Source organism: Neofelis nebulosa, chromosome 9 (genome assembly GCF_028018385.1).
Source record: "Neofelis nebulosa isolate mNeoNeb1 chromosome 9, mNeoNeb1.pri, whole genome shotgun sequence".
Taxonomy (NCBI): Eukaryota; Metazoa; Chordata; class Mammalia; order Carnivora; family Felidae; genus Neofelis; species Neofelis nebulosa.
In genome coordinates, this window is record NC_080790.1 from 126954142 (window position 1) to 126971693 (window position 17552).

General features: G+C 55.1%; 1 protein-coding gene across 1 annotated transcript in view; it reads right to left on the minus strand.

The window, feature by feature from the left end:
• Nucleotides 1-17552, minus strand: part of CDH22 (cadherin 22) — a 124484-nt gene that overhangs the window by 52599 nt on the left and 54333 nt on the right. The window contains exons 2-3 of the mRNA XM_058685827.1: nucleotides 16305-16958; nucleotides 7709-8003 (exon numbers count right to left, since the gene is read on the minus strand). Coding sequence (XP_058541810.1) covers nucleotides 7709-8003; nucleotides 16305-16559 — 550 coding nt within the window. The 5' untranslated portion in view covers nucleotides 16560-16958. The remainder of the gene's footprint in view (nucleotides 1-7708; nucleotides 8004-16304; nucleotides 16959-17552) is intronic.

Consider the following 17552-nt stretch of genomic DNA (forward strand, 5'->3'; position numbering starts at 1 on the left):
CCTTTAATGAGATGAAAGAGAAGAAGCACTTTGGAAAAGAACAGAGTCCTCAAACGAGGTGACCAAGTGTCATTATTACGAAGATGTTTGTAATTATTACCATCCTGCCTCTTCCCTACCTCCCTTTGCTGCCCTGCTGGGCCTGGGGAAACCCTCAGCTCACATTTAGCTTCTCAAACATTTATAAAAAATGAGTCCCACCCCCTGCTGCTGCCAGAACGGCGCGGAATGCTTTCTATTAAAAATTAAAAACCACTTGTCGAGTCCCTGGGAACGTTCAGATTACACGGGAAACAAACCCCTTCTCAAACTCTCCCTCCCAGCTCCCTCTTTGATCATCACTTATAACGCCGGCTCACTGGGCTGGCCTCCACAGCTTTTGCCCGCCCAGCCAGGGCAGCCTAATTACTTGCTGGAGAATGCAGGAGTGTGGCTGCAGGGGAGGGGGATAGAGGGATAGAGGGGGAGGATGCAGGCCCAGAGACAAGTGACAGAGAGGGTGGCACTGAGAGAAGGGGCTCGAAAATGGGTCAGAGACAGAGAGACAAGGGATTACAGGGGCAGAGATTCAGAGAGACGGGCAGCAAGAAAAGTGGGAAAACAGATACTCCGACATATGGGGAGAAATTAGGACAGAGACAGAGAGATGAGCAGCAGAGAGGCAGAGATACATAGAGACAGGGAGAAAGTGGAACACGGAATGTGACAGAAAGAAGTAGAAATGCAGAGATAAAGTCAGAAAGTAGACTTATATAGAAACAGAGACAGGCAGAGATACATATTAAGCAAGAGGAGAGTGGGAGAGAGTGGGAGGGGGGACAAAAAGAAGAAACTATTCTGGCTCCGTTGGACGAGGCTGCCCTATGTTGCCAACACACTTCTCCGGGGGCTCCAGTGACCTCTGTGACACTGTCCCCTCCCTTTCTCCTCATAGGTCCCAGCCACCGGCTCACCCGTGCAGGCAACCCTCGAATATTTGTGGAAGCCTAATCTGTCCCCCTGAGAGAAAGGACTCTCCTCCATTCCAGTGTGAGACCCTTGTGCTCTCTGTCCTTTCCACGTTTAAAGGGGACCCTCTAGTAAGTAGTCTGGTCACCTTGTTTGTTTGGGACAGAAACATTGCAAGTGTCTGCGATAGGATCCCTCTGCCTGTTGCAGAAAGCAAACATTTTTTTTTTTTTTTTTTTTTGCTTACAGTTCAGTTCCATTCAGTCATCCGACATCTACAGAGCACCCACTGTGTGCCATACCCTTTTGCACGGGGCCTGGCCTAGGACGGTGCTCGTGTTTGTTGAATAATTTGTTGATGGAAACGACAAAGAAAGGCAGGGATGCCGTCTTTACTGTCCAGGTTCCCTGGGCCATGGGGATGACTCCTGAGGGCCAGGGCCTCTGCTCCTCTCTGCCACCTCTCCCCACCAAAAACTCTCCTGTCCTCTGCCCCCCACCCCCGCCCCCGCCGATCCTGGGTGGTGAGAGCCAGTGCCGTTGCTAGGCAAGGAGATATTGCACATATAGATCTTCCTGGACTTTAATTAAAAACATCTTTAGAAGTTGTCTCTGCAGAGGCCAGCGATTGATTCCTGGCTTGGGCCCGAGGGCTGCTGAGCCACACTCTCTCTGGCTGCAGACAGGACAATCGGAGGCTCCCAGCTTGCTGCTGCCCTCCCCAAATGAGACCCTTGGGGAACACACTGCCTCCTGCCCTCCTCCTTTCCTCCCTGCCACCGTCCCCCTCCCCCTAGCACAGGATTCAGCAGTCAGAGAGTACGTTCTTCCAATTTTTATCTCCTTCCCCTCATGAGCCTCAGTTTCTTCAGCTTTGAAATGGGCATGTCAGCACTTGACCCGAGAGCGCCCGGCGGAGTGAAAGGAGATCAGGGACGTGAAAGCGCTTTTTGCAAGCCGTCAAGGCCCTGTGCCTGGCTGTTTCCCACACAGGCTGAGGCCAGTGGCTTGGGTTCCGTTTCTGGGTTCTGGGTCCGGTTCTGGCCCCAGCTCTTACTCTGGAAACTCAGGCAAGTTACTTTATCGCTCTCGGCATTTATTTCCTCATTGGTTAAATGAGGACAGTAATACCTGCCCTGCTTATTCCCCAGGATTGTGAGGATAAAGGGAAATAGCTCTGCGAAAGCAGTGTTGGCTGACAGCTGTTATTTAGTAAATGTCCCAAGAAGCGTGGACTGTACTGCAAAACGGCCTCTTTTCCATCTATTAAAGATGCTGCTCACAGAGGAATTGGGATACGTGGAAAAACCAGCCATGGCAGAGCCCCTGCCCATTTCCACAGCCCACTGAGCCCCAGTCCCAGGGCCCAACAATGCCAATCCTCTGCCAAATGAGCCACCCCGGGGGCGCCTGGGTGGCTCAGTCGGTTAAGCGTCCGACTTTGGCTCAGGTCACGATCTTTCGGTCTGTGAGTTCGAGCCCCGCGTCGGGCTCTGTGCTGACAGCTCCGAGCCTGGAGCCCGCTTCGGATTCTGTGTCTCCCTCTCTCTCTGCCCCTCCCCTGTTCATGCTCTGTCTCTCCCTGTCTCAAAAATAAATAAACGTTAAAAAAAAAATTTCAAATGAGCCACCCCGTTCTCTTGCCTTTGCTCGCAGCAGACATCACTAATCGATTGCGGCGTTTTCTCCAGAGTTTGAACGAGGCCTCAGACTCCTTCTCAACACAACCCTACAGTCACTGCCAATCGACCGGAGTTGGCCCCAGAGACGAAACTGATCTGACACCACTTTGAGGTCAGGGGGAGTGTCTTGCTCATCTCTCCATCCCCACATACCTAGCAAAGTTGCCATGTACCCAGTAGGCACTAACACGTGTTTATTGAATTGAAAGCAATTGCTTATTTTTCTACCCCCTTGGGGCTATATATATAAAGTAGGTGCTAATAAATGTTTGCTAAGTTAGGTGACTCATCTCTGCAACCCCGACAGAGCCAAGTATACTGGAGGCCTTGTACATAATGGGTGCTAATAAACATTTGTGGATTTAATTCAATTACTTATCTTTACATCCCCTGCAGTGCCCAGAATAAAGCAGTGGCTAATAGATGTGTGTTGGCTTGAACTTCTCATTTCTGCATCCTCAACAGTGCCAAGCATACTGTCTTATACGTAGTTGGCATTAATAAGTAGGTGCAGTTGGATCGTGCATGAAAGCCCTGCGGAGACTTGCTGTCCCCTGGCCAGGTTGTGACACTCGTGGGTAGGGGTCTGGTGCCCCCAACATGAAGCGATTGTCCAGTCCAAGTCTTTTCTCTTGAAACTCACTCTCTTGTTGGTTTCATCCAGCCTCGACCTTTAAGTTCCTCCTCTCTGCTGATGGCTTCCACAGTTGAATCTCTGACCCTGATCGAGCTCCTGACCTCCAGACTCAGAGATCCAACTGTCCCCTTGACGACTCTACTGGCATTTCTGGTAGACGTCTTTTTTTTTTTTTTTTTTTTTATTTATTTTTTTATTTATTTTATTTTTTTTTTATTTTTGGGACAGAGAGAGACAGAGCATGAACGGGGAGGGGCAGAGAGAGAGGGAGACACAGAATCAGAAACAGGCTCCAGGCTCCGAGCCATCAGCCCGGAGCCCGATGCGGGGCTCGAACTCACGGACCGCGAGATCGTGACCTGGCTGAAGTCGGACGCTTAACCGACTGCGCCACCCAGGCGCCCCAAGACGTCTTAATGTTAACATGTCTGAGAGTGGAGTCTTAATTTTGTGCTGTAATCTTGCTCTTTCTGGAGCATTCCCCATCTCAGCATCATCCTTGCCTTGTCTCTCTTTCACCCCCCAATATCCAATCCCTCCCAAACCCTGTTGATTCTACCTTCAACAGGCATCCGGAATCCCATTGCTTCTTAAACCCTACACTCGCCTACGAATCAGCCTCACCTCTCGCCCGCACGATCGCAGCTGCCTCCGCGCTGATCTCCCTACTTCCAAGCGTGTCCCCGAAAGTCTATTCTCAACATGGTGGCCAACAAGTCGGCCTTTAAAAGTATAAGTTCGATCACGGCACAACCAAAATCCTTTCAATGGCTACAACGTCCTACATGATCCGGCTTCCGGAACCTCTTCTGATCTCATTGGACACCCTCCCCTCCTCTCTTACTCCTCTCTTCACCCACACTGACCCCTTGCTATTCCTCAAACGTGACAAACACACTATGCCTCAGGGCCTTTGCACTTGCTGTTTTCGCTGCCTGAACAGTCTCCCTCCAGCTTAGTGATTCTCCAGGTGTGGTTCCTGAGCCAGCAATAGCAGCATCGCCTCGGAATTTTTAAAAAATGCAAACATTTCTAAAAGCCCAGACCTGCTGAATCAAAAACCCTGGGGGGAATAGGGGCATCAGTCAGTATTTTAACAATACACTGTAATGTGGGTGCACAACAAAGTATTAAGCCACTGTTTCACATAGCTCCTTGGTTCCTTCAAATGTCCTCTTTTATTAAAAAAAAAAAAAAAAAAGGCCACCCTGGCTCCTCTTTCTAGAATAGCACTCCCCCAATATAATGCCCAGTTCCCTTAGCTTCACAGCACTTGGACCACAGGGCTGATGCTATATTGGCTTGTTTATTTCTTTCTTGTCTGTCTCCCTGCTGTATATGCATGTAGGTTTCCTAAGCAGCCCCAACGCCTGGCACAGAGTAGGCACTCAGTAAATGTCTGTTGCGTGAACGAACCCCTTCGGTGCTTAGAAGAACACTTTGTGCCCAGAGAGAGGCAGGGACTTGCCCAAGGTCACGTAGGGAGCCAGGCCTCCTGACTGTCGGCCGCAGGACCTCCTTCACCGCATTAGGCTCGGCCTGCCTGGCTGCCCCTCCTCAGAAGCGTGGCTCATCGGAGGCCCCCGGCACACTTCCCTTCCTTTTTAAGCTGTGAGCGGTTTAATTTGCGAGCGCCGCCGCCTTTCATGTCCCAAGCTGCGTCCCTGCTCCCTCTGATCTCCGAAGCTGCCCAGATCCTGGTGCCGCCTGTCGGGCCCGCCCTCCTCAGCCCAGATCAGGAGGCTCAGTAATTGTGACTGATTTTCAAAGCTGCCTGCAGTCTCCGCAAGCACCCCGGTGTCAGATTTGCTTCCCCTTCAAAAAGTTGCTCAAATGAAATAAACTAATTTAATTTCTGCTTCCTCCCTCCCCCTCCTGGGTTCCTTGGCTTGTCCGAGTTGAGTCCCAATGCCCGACTCTTCCCTGAGCTGAATGTCAGAGTCAGTAGGCTGGGAGAGGGAGGTGAGGCGGCACAGGGGCGCCTGAGGCTGATACTCATGAACCCGGTGGTGGCGGGTGCAGGGGGGGGGGGGGTTCTGCCTCCAACAATCTGGGTGACCTTGAAGGTGCCCTTGCCCTTCTCTCGGCCTTGGTTCCCCCAAGTCTGACACAGAGACACTGCCACTCCAACAGTCTGGGACCCAAGCCCTGACTTCCTCAGTCACCGACTTGCTGTGTGACGGTGGGCACATTTTCTCCTCTCTGAGCCTCAGCGTTCCCATCTGTCCAATGGGGATGCTACCATCAGTCCTGCCATCTCTCAGAGTTGAAGTGGGAGTGAAGTGGTGGATGCCTGGTGGATGCCTCCCTCTGAGTCCCCTGTCCCCACCCGTTCTCTGAACTGTAGTAGAGGGAGCTTTCTAAATGCCCATCGCTCCCTTGCTTAAGTCTTTCCCAGGTTCGGTGCCTCCCTCAAGTCCTTCGGGTATGGTTCTTGCTTCCTTCTCCAGCCTCATCTCTTACCACCTTTCTGGTCTTTTCTGGTCTTTCTGGTCCGTTTGGGATGAAGCGAGACAGGGCCAGAGTCTGAGTCGGTGAGTAGGGGCTGCAGGACCAAGGAAGTCAGGGGCTTGAGCTGCCCCTGACTTGCCGTGTGACCATGGACACATCACTGTCCCTCTGAGCCTCAGTTTCCCCCATTTTCAAAATTGATTTCTAGGTAATCACTGGGCTCTGAAAGTCCACGGGTCTTTGCTACTGACAACTTCCGATTTATCTCTCCACCAAGCCTATATATTGAAGTGCCTTTCGCAAGGTCTCTGCTTGGCTGTCTCATCAGTACTTCCAACTCAGCACGATGGAAACCAACTCCTGATGTCCCTCCGTCCTCCAGACCTATTCCTCCAGCTGCTCCTCCCGTCTCAGTAAATGGAAATCCCATCAGTTTAATCGCCCAGGTCAGAATCTCGGGAATCATCCCCGAATTGTCTCTCTCTCGCACCCCGCATCCCATCCATCAGCAAATGCTTTCAGCTGTACTTTCAAAATACACCTCACAGTCGACCTCTTCTCTATACCCTTACTGGTCCCACCTCGTTCCAAGCCGCCATCGTTTCCTGCCCAGGTAATTGCAATATCCTTCTCAACGGGCACTCTGCTTCTGTCCCTGCCCCACTGCCAGCCCCACCACCATCACAGCACGGGATCCTGTTAAAACTACGTCAGATTGTATCCGTCCTCTGAACAAGCCTCTCCACTGACTTCCCGGCTCGCTCAGCATAAAAGGCAAAGCCCTGACTATGGTCCACAAGGCTGCACGACCCGATCGCCTCTCCACTTCTCCTCCGGGCCTTTGCAGCTACGGTTCCCTCTGCCTGGAATGCTCTTCCCCCAGGGCCCATCCTTCACAACCTTCAGGCCTCCATATAATGTCATCTCCTCAGATAAGCCTTCCCAGACCAATGACGTGTGTGTTCACTTGCTTCCCGCCTGTCTTCCTCAGCCAGAAAGTATCCTCCATGATGGGGAGACTTGTCTGCCTTTTCAATGCCATGTTCTCAGTGCCTGGCACATAGCAGGTCCTTGTACATGCTTGTTAAGTGAATGAATGAATGCACTCAAACAGACACATAGCACGTCCTGTGCACGCACAGGCCTCAAAGTGCCATTTGACCAGCCACATCTGGTCACTGCACACTCACGTGTGAATGCACATGCACACCAGGCATACGTGCGGACCTGTGTGTGTGTGTGTGTGTGTGTGTGTATTTACAGCAGGCTGCACCCACATTCATGGCTTCCTGGAGCTACACTCTGGAGGAGCCTGGCCCGCGGAGGGTAACGTCTGTCTGTGGCTTTTGCCCGTGTCTCTGTAGGGGTGGCTGTGTCTGTGCGTCAGCTCCATGTGTGTGAGGGGCTGTTTCCTGAGTGGGGTCCTATGTGGCTGTGCTGGGGGTGAGGTCATGTCTGGTTGTGTGGCTGGGCCTCGTTTCAGCTGTGTTCGGCTCTGGCAGTTTCCAGGTACAGGTGTGCCTGTGGGCAGGTGCACCCGCGCCTGTGTAGGGGCTGTGGCCAAGGGCCGTTCGAGGTCTGCGTGGGGCTGAGCTCCGGGGAAGGGCCGTGTGCAGGTCAGCCGAACTTGTAAGTGGGGCTGGGCCCGTGTGCGTGACTGCACGTGGGGCGTGTCCGTGTCCCAGGGTGTGTCGCTGCGTCCATACGTAGGGCTGTGTCCGTGTGGGGTCTGTGTCCGTGAATGTGCCCGAGGTCATGTGTGTGCCTTTGTTCAGGGGCGCAGCTGTGACCGGGTCATAACTATGCCTGAGCCCCTGCGGGCACCTGGGCTCATGCCCGTACCCCCTGCCTGCCTGGAGCAGCGGTTCCGGTCTCTCCTGCCCCTCTGGGGTGTCAGCCAGTCCCCACAGCAGGCTCCCACTCAGAGCCCCGTAGCTCCCCTTCCCCCACGCCCTGGCTCAGCCCCGCGCCTCTGGAGCCCGCCGCCCACCTGTGGGTGAGAGCTCAGCCACGCTGCCAATGTAGGGGCCGTGCAGGAAGCGGGGCTCGCTGTCGTTGATGTCCTGGACCTTGATGATGAACTCCGACTCAGGCTCCAGCAGGCGGTCAGTGGCGCGATCCCGGGCCTGAGCCCGCAGCGTGTAGAACGTTTTCTGCTCCCGGTCCAGGCGCTCCATGGCATGGATGTCTCCCGTCAGCTCATCAATCAGGAAGATGGTCCCAGCGCCCTCGCCTGAGATGGTATACTTGATGGCCCCGTCACCCTCGTCCGAGTCCGAGTGGATCTGGGGAGGCAGCGGGGGGGGGGGGGGGGCGGCAGGTCAGTGGGTCTGGAGGGGGGGCCTCGGCGCTCGCGTTTCGAACAAGCTTCCAAATGGCTGTCTCTGACCTCATCCCGAGTTCTAGGTCCAACCCCCGCCAGACTCTGAGCCTGGCATGTGGTGGGGACAGGGAGCAGAGAAAGGGAGGGGGGAGGAAAGGGAATGCACACTGAAGGGGCACCTCCTCCGTGCCAGGAGCTGTGCTAAGCAATTCACGTACTTCTTTAAAAAAAAAAAACAAACAAAAAACGACCTGCTAGAGTAGGTTTTCTATCCTTATTTTACAGCTGGTTTTCTTTTTTCCTTTTCCTCCTCAGGACTAGAGTAGTGGGATGGTCTGCTCAAGGTCAGACAGCTAGAGGAACTGATCTGGCCTCCGGCTTGGGCTTTCTCACTCCGTCGTCAAGCCTTCTGGGAGCAGCCCTCCGGGAGGAGGAGGCAGTGCGACGTGGCCCTGGCTAGAGCATCATCCCCCTGGGTGTCCCCGCACAAGTCACTGCACCTCTCTGGGCCTCCCCAGTCACCTCCTCTGTAACAAGTGGATCACACGGACATCTCCCTCCTCGAGGTGCTGGGGGACTTGCCTGGCACCACGGGGCACGTGATATTTACCAGCCAACATGGCGGGGGCACTGCCCTGGCATCGCAGCAGGGCCCTTGCTGGGCCAGGCAGGACCCTGTGGCTACGGGATCAGGGAGAGGTCCAAGATGCTGAGGCAACTGGGGCCAAGGGAGAGGAGAGAGATTATTTACCTTTCCACTATCTTAACGACCGGCTCAACTGTACTGGTGTGTACCAGCTGAAAATCAGCCCTGCCAGAGACATAATAAGTGTCCAATAAATGGTAGCTATCGTTATTATTATATTATTTACTAAATGTTAGCTATATATAACTGGGATTTAATCCAGGCACTGTGAGGCTCCAAAGCCCAGGCTCTTTTTACTGAACTCAGATTTCTTAGGCAAGGGACCAGGAGGAAGGCTATTCTCCGAAACGGAAACACCTAGGTCCTGATCCTCCAATGCCCAAATTTCTGAGGCAGCTCTAAGCACAGGGAAAATCATCCAATGAAGCTGGTGACCTTGGGGGGGGGGGTCCCTGCCCCACTCTAAGCTTCTACAGAGATTGAATGCGAATGACAGAATCCTTAAGGCCCCTCTTGGGCCAGGATGCCATGTACCCCAGCCCACTCAGCAGGATAACAGGTGCCAATGAAGTCGTCACGGAGAGGGACGAAAGCCCACCCCTTGCCACGCGGGAGGAACCCGGGTATAAATTCTGCTGGTGGAACTCTGTGTCTGAAAGGTGGATTATAGAAGTGCCATTTGGAAGATTGAATGGCCCATAAACATTTTCATATTTCATTAGCCGATTAATGGGCATCTCTCTCTTTTTGGCGAGTCTGCTGATTCTCAGCAGAAATTGCGGGGAGTAAATGGAGGCGTCTGGTGGAACCTTTCCGGGTCCCCGTCCTGTTATAGATTGCCCCAATTAATGCCCGTTCTGGGCTCCACTGAGAAGCCTTCTTCCTGTCCAGTTACTGTTAATAGATTTCTCATAAGTGGCTGGATTGTAAAAACCTCATAACTCAGTTTAATGCCCCCAATAAAATTATCTCAGGACGTCAGCCCTGAATCATCGGCAGTGCCGGGGATGAGGAGACCCGTCTCTCCTGTTTGCTGTTTATGTCTTCCCTCCACCTTTGCCCAGGGGAGATGGGGAGAGGAGAGGGTCAACTCGTTCCGTCCGCGAGTGCCTCCACGCACTTTCCAATCAGACGTGTCGTCTGCTTGTTGTGTCAGTGAACGTTTCTGAGCCGTGTGGTGGAACAGACAGCCTGGGGGGTGATTCTTAACAGCTATAATCTAAGTAGTTTTCAGCTCTGCCCTAGGAAATATATTATTCTCCCCATTTCTCAGATGAGAACACTAAAGCACAGAGAGGGGAAGTCATTCACTGTGTCACACAGCTAAGTTCGGGAAGCCGATCTCCTGATCCCATCACTCACCCACGCTGGGATCGTGGGCTTGTTCATTTTTCCTCTCTGAGTCCGTTCGCCGACCTGAAAAACTAGATCAAACCCTTCTGGCACAGGTGCAGTGAGGTTTAAAGGAGAGCACTTCATAATGACCCGAACCCTCTGTAGATCATCGCCGCCTTCCCTTTCTGTCCCCTGGCTCTCTATCCTGTCCCTGCAGACCTTACTTGCTTACATGTGAACTCAGACTCCGGGCAGGGATCACTCACGAGTGACGGGTGGGGAGGAGTGAGTGGAACCCAGTGGTGATCTCACCGATGTTCTTCTGTGAAGAACGACCTGGGACTTACGCAGTGGCCCAGTGGCTACCCTCCGGGGACTGCAGAGTCAGACCGGGCTGAGTGACGTTGGCCAGAACTAAGAGCTCAGAGCTGCGGGTTTGGGCCTGGCTGGGGCTGCCTGCCCAGCCTGCCTGGGTCCCAGCTCCGGAGTCAGAAAGTGCACCTGGGTCTCTATCCCAGAAGGACACTTCTCAAGACTCTCGGTTGTGAGTGGAGGCTGGAGGACAGTGCTCTTATGTACAGAGCGCCTACTATGTGCCAGATGTGTTGTGGGGCCTCTGTAGAAATCTAATTCCACGATGGAATTAGATGCACATCAATGTATCCCCCTTTCCCAGGTGAGGAGACTGAGCTGGGCCTACATCTGTTTGACTCCAAAGTGCAGTTTGTCCGTCTGTGGCCCCTGCGAATCTGTCAGTCTGGCTGGAGGAGGGGGCTTGGACACACACACCGTTTGCCTCGTCCCGGCCCCAGTCACAGGCGGCCTCTTCTACCTGAGCCTCTCTTCCATCATTTGGGAGAGGACTGCACATCACAGATCAGGAGAGGTGATGGGCTTTGGCTTCAGGACCAGCCACCGGAGTAGCCTCTCCACTGCCCTGCTGCGTGGCCCTGAGCCAGAAGCTGCCCTTCTCCTAGCCTCAGTTTTCTCATCTGTAAAGGACACGCTGTTGCTCCCCTGTGCTCCAAATATCCATGACACAATGTGTGGAAGATTCTGGCACATGGTAGGTGTTTGATGCAAATTAGTCTCCTTTTCCCACTCCGGTCTCAGGAGGGAGTAAGGGTCACCCTTCGTCCCCGTCTCCTGACACAAGACCACAGGCTGAAATCCTGACCTGATGGAGAGACAGGGGCATCATCTAGTACCTTCTAGTACTGTCGTCTGCTTTTAATTTCGTTTTTGAGAGACAGAGACAGCATGAGTGGGAGAGGGGCAGAGAGGGAAGGGACAGAGGATCCGAAGCGGGCTCTGTGCTGACGGCAGCGAGCCCAACGCGGCGCTTGAACTCTCGAGCCGTGAGATCATGACCTGAGCCGAAGTCAGATGCTCAACCGACAGAGCCACCCAGGCGCCCCTACCTTCTTGTCTTTTAAACCTAGCTTGTTTTCTCCTTCAGGCAACCCTCTGAGGTGCCCCCCACCCCCACTTCGTCCTGCGCACGCTCCCCTCCCCCCCCCCCGCTCCACACTCCCCCAAACACCTCAGTGTCGCACATCTGTCTCCCCAGCTGTCCTGAGCCTCAGGGGTGTGGACTAACTTTGATTCATGGCCGCTGAACTCCCCATGCCTGGGCCTGCAGAGAAAGTACGGGGGAAGTGAGATAATGGAGTGTGTGCGTGTGCATGTGTGTAAGAGTATATGCACCTGTGAGTGTGAGACGTGAGCGCCTTGAGGACCAAGCATGTGGCTGTTCGTTTCCATCTACCCAGGACCCAGCACACAGCCTGGCACCAAAACGTGTTGAATAAATGAACACAAAACATACAGCTGCCAGTAAGACTCCCCAGCTGCCTTCTGGGATTTCTGGAGGATCCGATCACTGTTAAACCCCAGGTGGAGAAGAGCCACCAGACACACGTCTAGACCCTTTCCCGTATCCTCACCGATGTCTCATTATGATCTTGTGAATCAGAGGTTTTTCTCTCCCTACTGCACAGATTGGCAAGCCGAGGCTCAGAGAGGGCCTATATTCTACCTAAAGTCACACAGCTAACAAGAGGCAACCCTGAGGCCTCACTCTGCATCCTGGGTTCTTTCCTCCACGGCCTCCTCCTCGAGTGTGGACTGGCCCAGAGGAAATTCCCCCTCCTCAAGCCCCAGCCCTTGATCATAAACAATGTGGAAAACACAAGAGTGATGGCTTCTCATCCCGGGGGGAACTGAAAAATGGGATTTATGAGGCCATTAATTACTTCCTCCTAATTAAATCAAAATTAAATGCGAGCAGAGGTACGTTTTCCTTATTAAAGACAATTAAACGGACAGCGCAGCTACGCAAATAAAACGAGTCCAGGATTTAAACGGAAAGCAAATCAAATAAAAAGCCTCCCCCCCCAGAATGAGGGGGTCTGTTCACGCCTGTGCTTCTCGTAAACCAGGAGTTCATCAATTTTCTTTAAATATTAGCAACTTAATTAAATCTGCTCTCCTCCCCACTTTAATCCTGCTGTATATCTAAAATAGATCTCACCGCCCACAGGAGTTGGTCATAAGTGCTGACCCCATAATTCTACCTTTTTTTAAAAAAAAATTAAAAAATCCTACAAAATCCACATCCAGCTGACAGAAGCCCCGGGGGAAATTACAGTTCGGAAAAGGGATTAGTCAAAGTACCCAGATTGTATGGAAATCTGGGAGGTTGATTTGAGGGTGGGTGCTGCGGGAAGGTTCCTGGAAGAGGTGGGCCGGGCTGCTGAGGGGGCAGGACCACGGAGGGAGTCGCCGGTGCGGGGCCTGGGTGGCGACCACTACCCGCTACGGGGGCCCCGGCGGTTCCTGCGGGTGCCGGGTGCCGACAGGAGTCTGGCGGTGAGTGATGAAGAAGGCGCTTGTAAAATAGGTTACCGTTGGGCGCCCGGGGTTACTCGGTGGGTGGCACTGTTGCTAAGCTACCTTTGGAATTCGACAAGGACGGATGCTCCCAGCGGCTCCCTGGGGCGGGGACCGGGAAGCAGTGAATTCACGGAAACAAGAAGTCCTTGCTTCCCAAAGAGCCAGAGAGTGTGGTATGAGTGTGTGTGTGTGTGTGTGTGTGTGTGTGTGTGTGTATGCGTGTGTGCACATACGACCGCCCACACGAAGGTGGGGCTCGGCTGGAAAGGAGACAGGTGGTTTTTAAAAGTCCAAGCTCATGTTCTTCATATTCCTATTGAATACGGAATATTCAGAGACCATCTGCCCCCTGCCCACCCCCCTCACCCCCTCCCGCACCGCTTCGTGGTGAGAAAGCAGGACATCGGGTTGCCAAGAAGGCTTTCGGGGTTTGGGGCAGAGGTTTGTAGCGTCTGTGTAGCTGGGAGGCTCGAGGTGGTGGGAATACCAGGCGAGACCTCTAATAATAAAAGCTAATACGGAGGTACGAGCTATGCTAGGTCCTTGACATATGCTAACTCGGGGAACCCTCACCGCAACCCTTTGAGGAGGGGATAGTAACAGCCTGTCTCAGCAGATAAGGAACCCAGGGTTCAGAGAGGTTAAATAACGCGCCCAAGATCAGAGAGACAGTAAGGGGCAGAGCTGAGATCCGAGCCCAGCTGCCTGGCTCCAGGCGGCCCCCTTGAGCCACACGCTGTAGGCTGCTTTTCCGAAGAAAGCGTGCTCTGGGCAAATGTTTGCAAAGGGGTGGAAACTTCTCTCTCCTCCCCGCACAGAGGTGGGCTCTGGGAATAAGAGAGGGGGGCTCGGGGTGAACATGCCAGAGGGGAGGATAACACCGTCGTCGTGACAGCAGTGGGGATGTTGGGAGAGGCTGCCTCAAGGAGAAGAAGGACACCGGGGCGGGGCACGGTGCTTGGCTCACAGCCAAGGGCAGTTACACTGCACTGGGCCCGCAGCTGGTGTCGGGATATCGGGTCCCTTGGGTTGGTTTGGTCACCACGTTGCTAGGTGACCTTGGTGTGATGTTCTCTGCCTCAGGCCTCAGTTTCCCAGCCTTATAATGAAGGGACTTAGTAAGGCAACAGACTGTGTTTCCTGGAGACAGAGGTAGGGTTCCACGCATGCTAATGGCTCGCCTGGCCGGATGCAGTGCAAAGTGCTGAATCAGGGGCGGGTTTCCTTCATCCTTGCAGGACCTGGGTGGCTGGGGAGGCCTCAGAGCCCCAGTGGCCGGGCAGACAACAGAGCCCAGGTACCCGAGATTATCAAGCTGACGTTTAGGCGGATGTGTCCGAGCCCTTCTCCGTCTCTCTGGGGTTTTCCTGGACCCAAGTCCGTCTCCCAGGCCTGGATGTCTGGGAGAGGTTTGGAGAATGTCTGGGAGAGTGTTTCAGAGGAGAATGAGGAGGAGACAACAACGAACATGTGGCAGGCTGAACACCGAATAGGCTGTTTTCTTCCTTAATCCTTTCAACAATGCTAGGACGTGGGCTCTTGTAGCCACCCTCTTACAGATGAAGACACAGGTTCAGAGGGGTGAGGCAACTTGGTCAAAGTAATATGGTTCACGGGTTGGCAAAACCAGGCCCGAAACTCAGGTGCGTCTGGCCCCCGAGCCTGCCTTCTTAGCTTTCCTCACCATCAGCTACGGCCCAGACGGTACTGGTTCCTTCTTCCCCACCCCCCTGACTCCATTCTGCCAGCCCCGCCACCTCACTGCCCTGGCTGGGAGTCAGGAGTCCTCGGTTCTGCCACCAGTTGGCTGGGTGACCTTGAGGCCACGTCTGGAGGGAAAGTAGCCAAGGACCAGGGATTACTGTGTCTAGACCCAAAGAAAATCTAAGTTTCTTGCAAGACAAACCTAGACATTTGCATCAAGGCTTTCCTCCCCTCCCTGATCCCTGAGCCTCCGAAATGAGCACGTTGGTCAGTCTCCCAATTCTCAGACTCGTTAAGCACACAGGCAACTCCAGAGTTGGTCTCTTCCCCGTGTCTGCTGACCAAAACTTCCTGGAAGGCTGACTGGCCTCAGCAGAAACCAGAGAACTGTACCTTAGAAGCAGCTTCTGCCTCCATATCTCAACTGCTGACAAGCCTCTGAATAAGCCAGCCTCCTTCAGGCCTCCAAGTCTTTGCAGAGGCTATGCCCTCTTCTTCATCAGCCTGATGAACTCCTACTCATACACCAAAACCCAGCTCAGGTGTTTTTCTCCTCCATGAAACCAGCCAACAGATACCATTTGTTGACCCGTGTGCTCAGTGCAAGGTGCTACCCTGTAACCAGAGCATTTCTGCTACTCTGGGGAGCCTCCAAATGGCAGAGGCTGGATCTTACTAGCCTCTGCCTCTCCAGCATCACACCCATGAGGGGCTAGGGATTGGAAGGCCTGAACAAAAGTCCTTCCCAGCTTCATACACTCTGAAGGCACAGATCTTTAGCCACATTCATGAGCATTTAGGCAGGGAGTTTGAGAAAGTCACTTTCATTCATTCTTCATTCATTCATTCATTCATTCAATGAACAGTTTGAGAGCAATGTCTGTGCTGGACAAACAGGGTCTAATTGGAAAAATAAACATGAACTGCACAATCAAACAAACACATGCCTAATTAAGTGCTATGAAGGAAAGCTATGGAGACCTTGGAGGGCACATGACAGGGAGGGATGGCCACACACAGGGGATCTGTCCACACCTGGTGTGGTCGGGATGGCTTCTTTGGGGACGTGGCATTTGAGTGGAGACCTGAGTGTCAATATAGTGTAATCAGCAGAAAGAGCAGGACCGACCTGTTCCGGGGGAGGAAATAACCCAGGCAAAGCGGCGGGGGGGGGGGGGGGGGGGGGGGGGGGCAGGACTGGGCGGGGCACTGTAAGGACCAGCGGGAGAGCCCTGGGACTGAAACTCAGAGGAGTGTGGCAGATGGGGCTGCAGGGGGAGCCAGATCTCTGTGGGCAACGGGACGAAATTTGGACTTGACCCCAAGCGCGTGGGAAGCTATTGAAGAATTTTAAGCAGAGTGGAGAGAATATGTGTGTGACACGAGCAGATCTGCAAACTTGCTCCTACATTCTAGATGCACGGGGCTACAAGACGGGGGTGGGGCCTGGGTTTACCTACTAGCACTCTTCCGAGACGCACCGGGGAGAGGGACCGGAGGAGGGCGTGGGGCAGGGGAGGGAAGCGGCGGGCAGGACCCCGTCGTCTGCCCCAGGCGGGGCGCGGCTGGGCGGAGGCACCAGGGACTGGGGCGGGGGTTAGGGGAGCTGGGGTCCCTCGCGCCTCCCAGTGGGTGTCTCCGGGGTCCAGGGCGCGGGGCAGCGGGTGCGGGGGCCCACTTTACCTTGCCCACGTACAGGGGCTCGGTGCCCGTGTACTCCTCCACCACGAAGAACTGGTTCCACACCCAGCCGCGCTTGACGCGGCCCGCGCCGGGCGCGCCGTCTTGCCGAGCCCCGGGCGTCGCCGGCGCGGGTGTGCCCGCCGCCCACAGGCGTCCCGGCAGCGGCGGCGGCGGCGGCAGCAGCAGCAGCAGCAGCAGCGCGGGCGACAGCGCGGCTCCCGCCCGGAGCCCCCGACCGTCGGGCCGCGGCCTCATGCTTGGCGTGCGCCGGGCCGGGGCCCAGGAGCATGGACGGGAGGCACCGGGGCGTCGCCGCTCGGTGGCAGCACGGAGCGGCGCCGCGTCACATGGTGGCTTCAGCGCGGCCGCCGGGGCGCCGCCCCCGACGGGGCACCCGGACAGGCCCGCGGCCCTGCGCGCCGCCCAGCGGCGGGGGCGCCCGGCTGCAGGGGGAGGGGGCGCGGCCGCTCCCGGGGCATGGACTGGCCCCCGGGGTCCCCGCCCGCGCCCCCCTCGCGCCGCCGCGGCCGGATCACCAGGCGGCGCCCCCGCGGCTCTCGAGACAGCCGTGCGCCATGGTCCCCGCGCGGAGGGGTGCTGGTTGCGGCCGGGCGGGTCCCTGGAGGATTAGGGGCCGTCCCGACCGGACCGAGCCTGCGAGAGAAACAAAAGAAACGTCAGAGGGGGCGCCTTGTGGTGGCAGGGCCGGTTGAGTCGACGGCTCTTCTTTTAGGTACTAATTAGACACCTGCTGTGACCCATCGTGATCCCGGCCTTCTTGGGCCAGGGTCTGGTCTGCCCCTTTTCCCCACCCCCACCCCCAGTCCCCAGCCCTGGATCCTTCCTTTCAACTCCCATCACACACACCTGTCCTCTCTCAGCCTCTGCCCACTTTCTCACGGCCCGGGTCCGGCTCCTTCCCCGTGGTCCTCCCTCCAGGAGCCCCCATGCCCACCGGAGCAGGGCCCTTACCAGCTGTTCCCCCTGACGCTGGCTGACAATCTATCTAGCCCAGCCCAGCCCCTGGAAATCCCCCGCCCCAGAGTGGGAGCAGGTCCTTCTAGAAGGGGTCTTCAAGGGCTGCCAGGACCCAGGCCTCCTGGGTGCACAGAATCCAGCACCCAGCCTGCCACCCACACTCCTGCCTTCTCACAGCAGGTGAGAGGTCACTTCATCCAAACCAGGAGCCCAAGGAAGACCCTCGGATCTCCTGCTCGTCCCTGCACAGCCCCTTTCAGAGATGGGGCA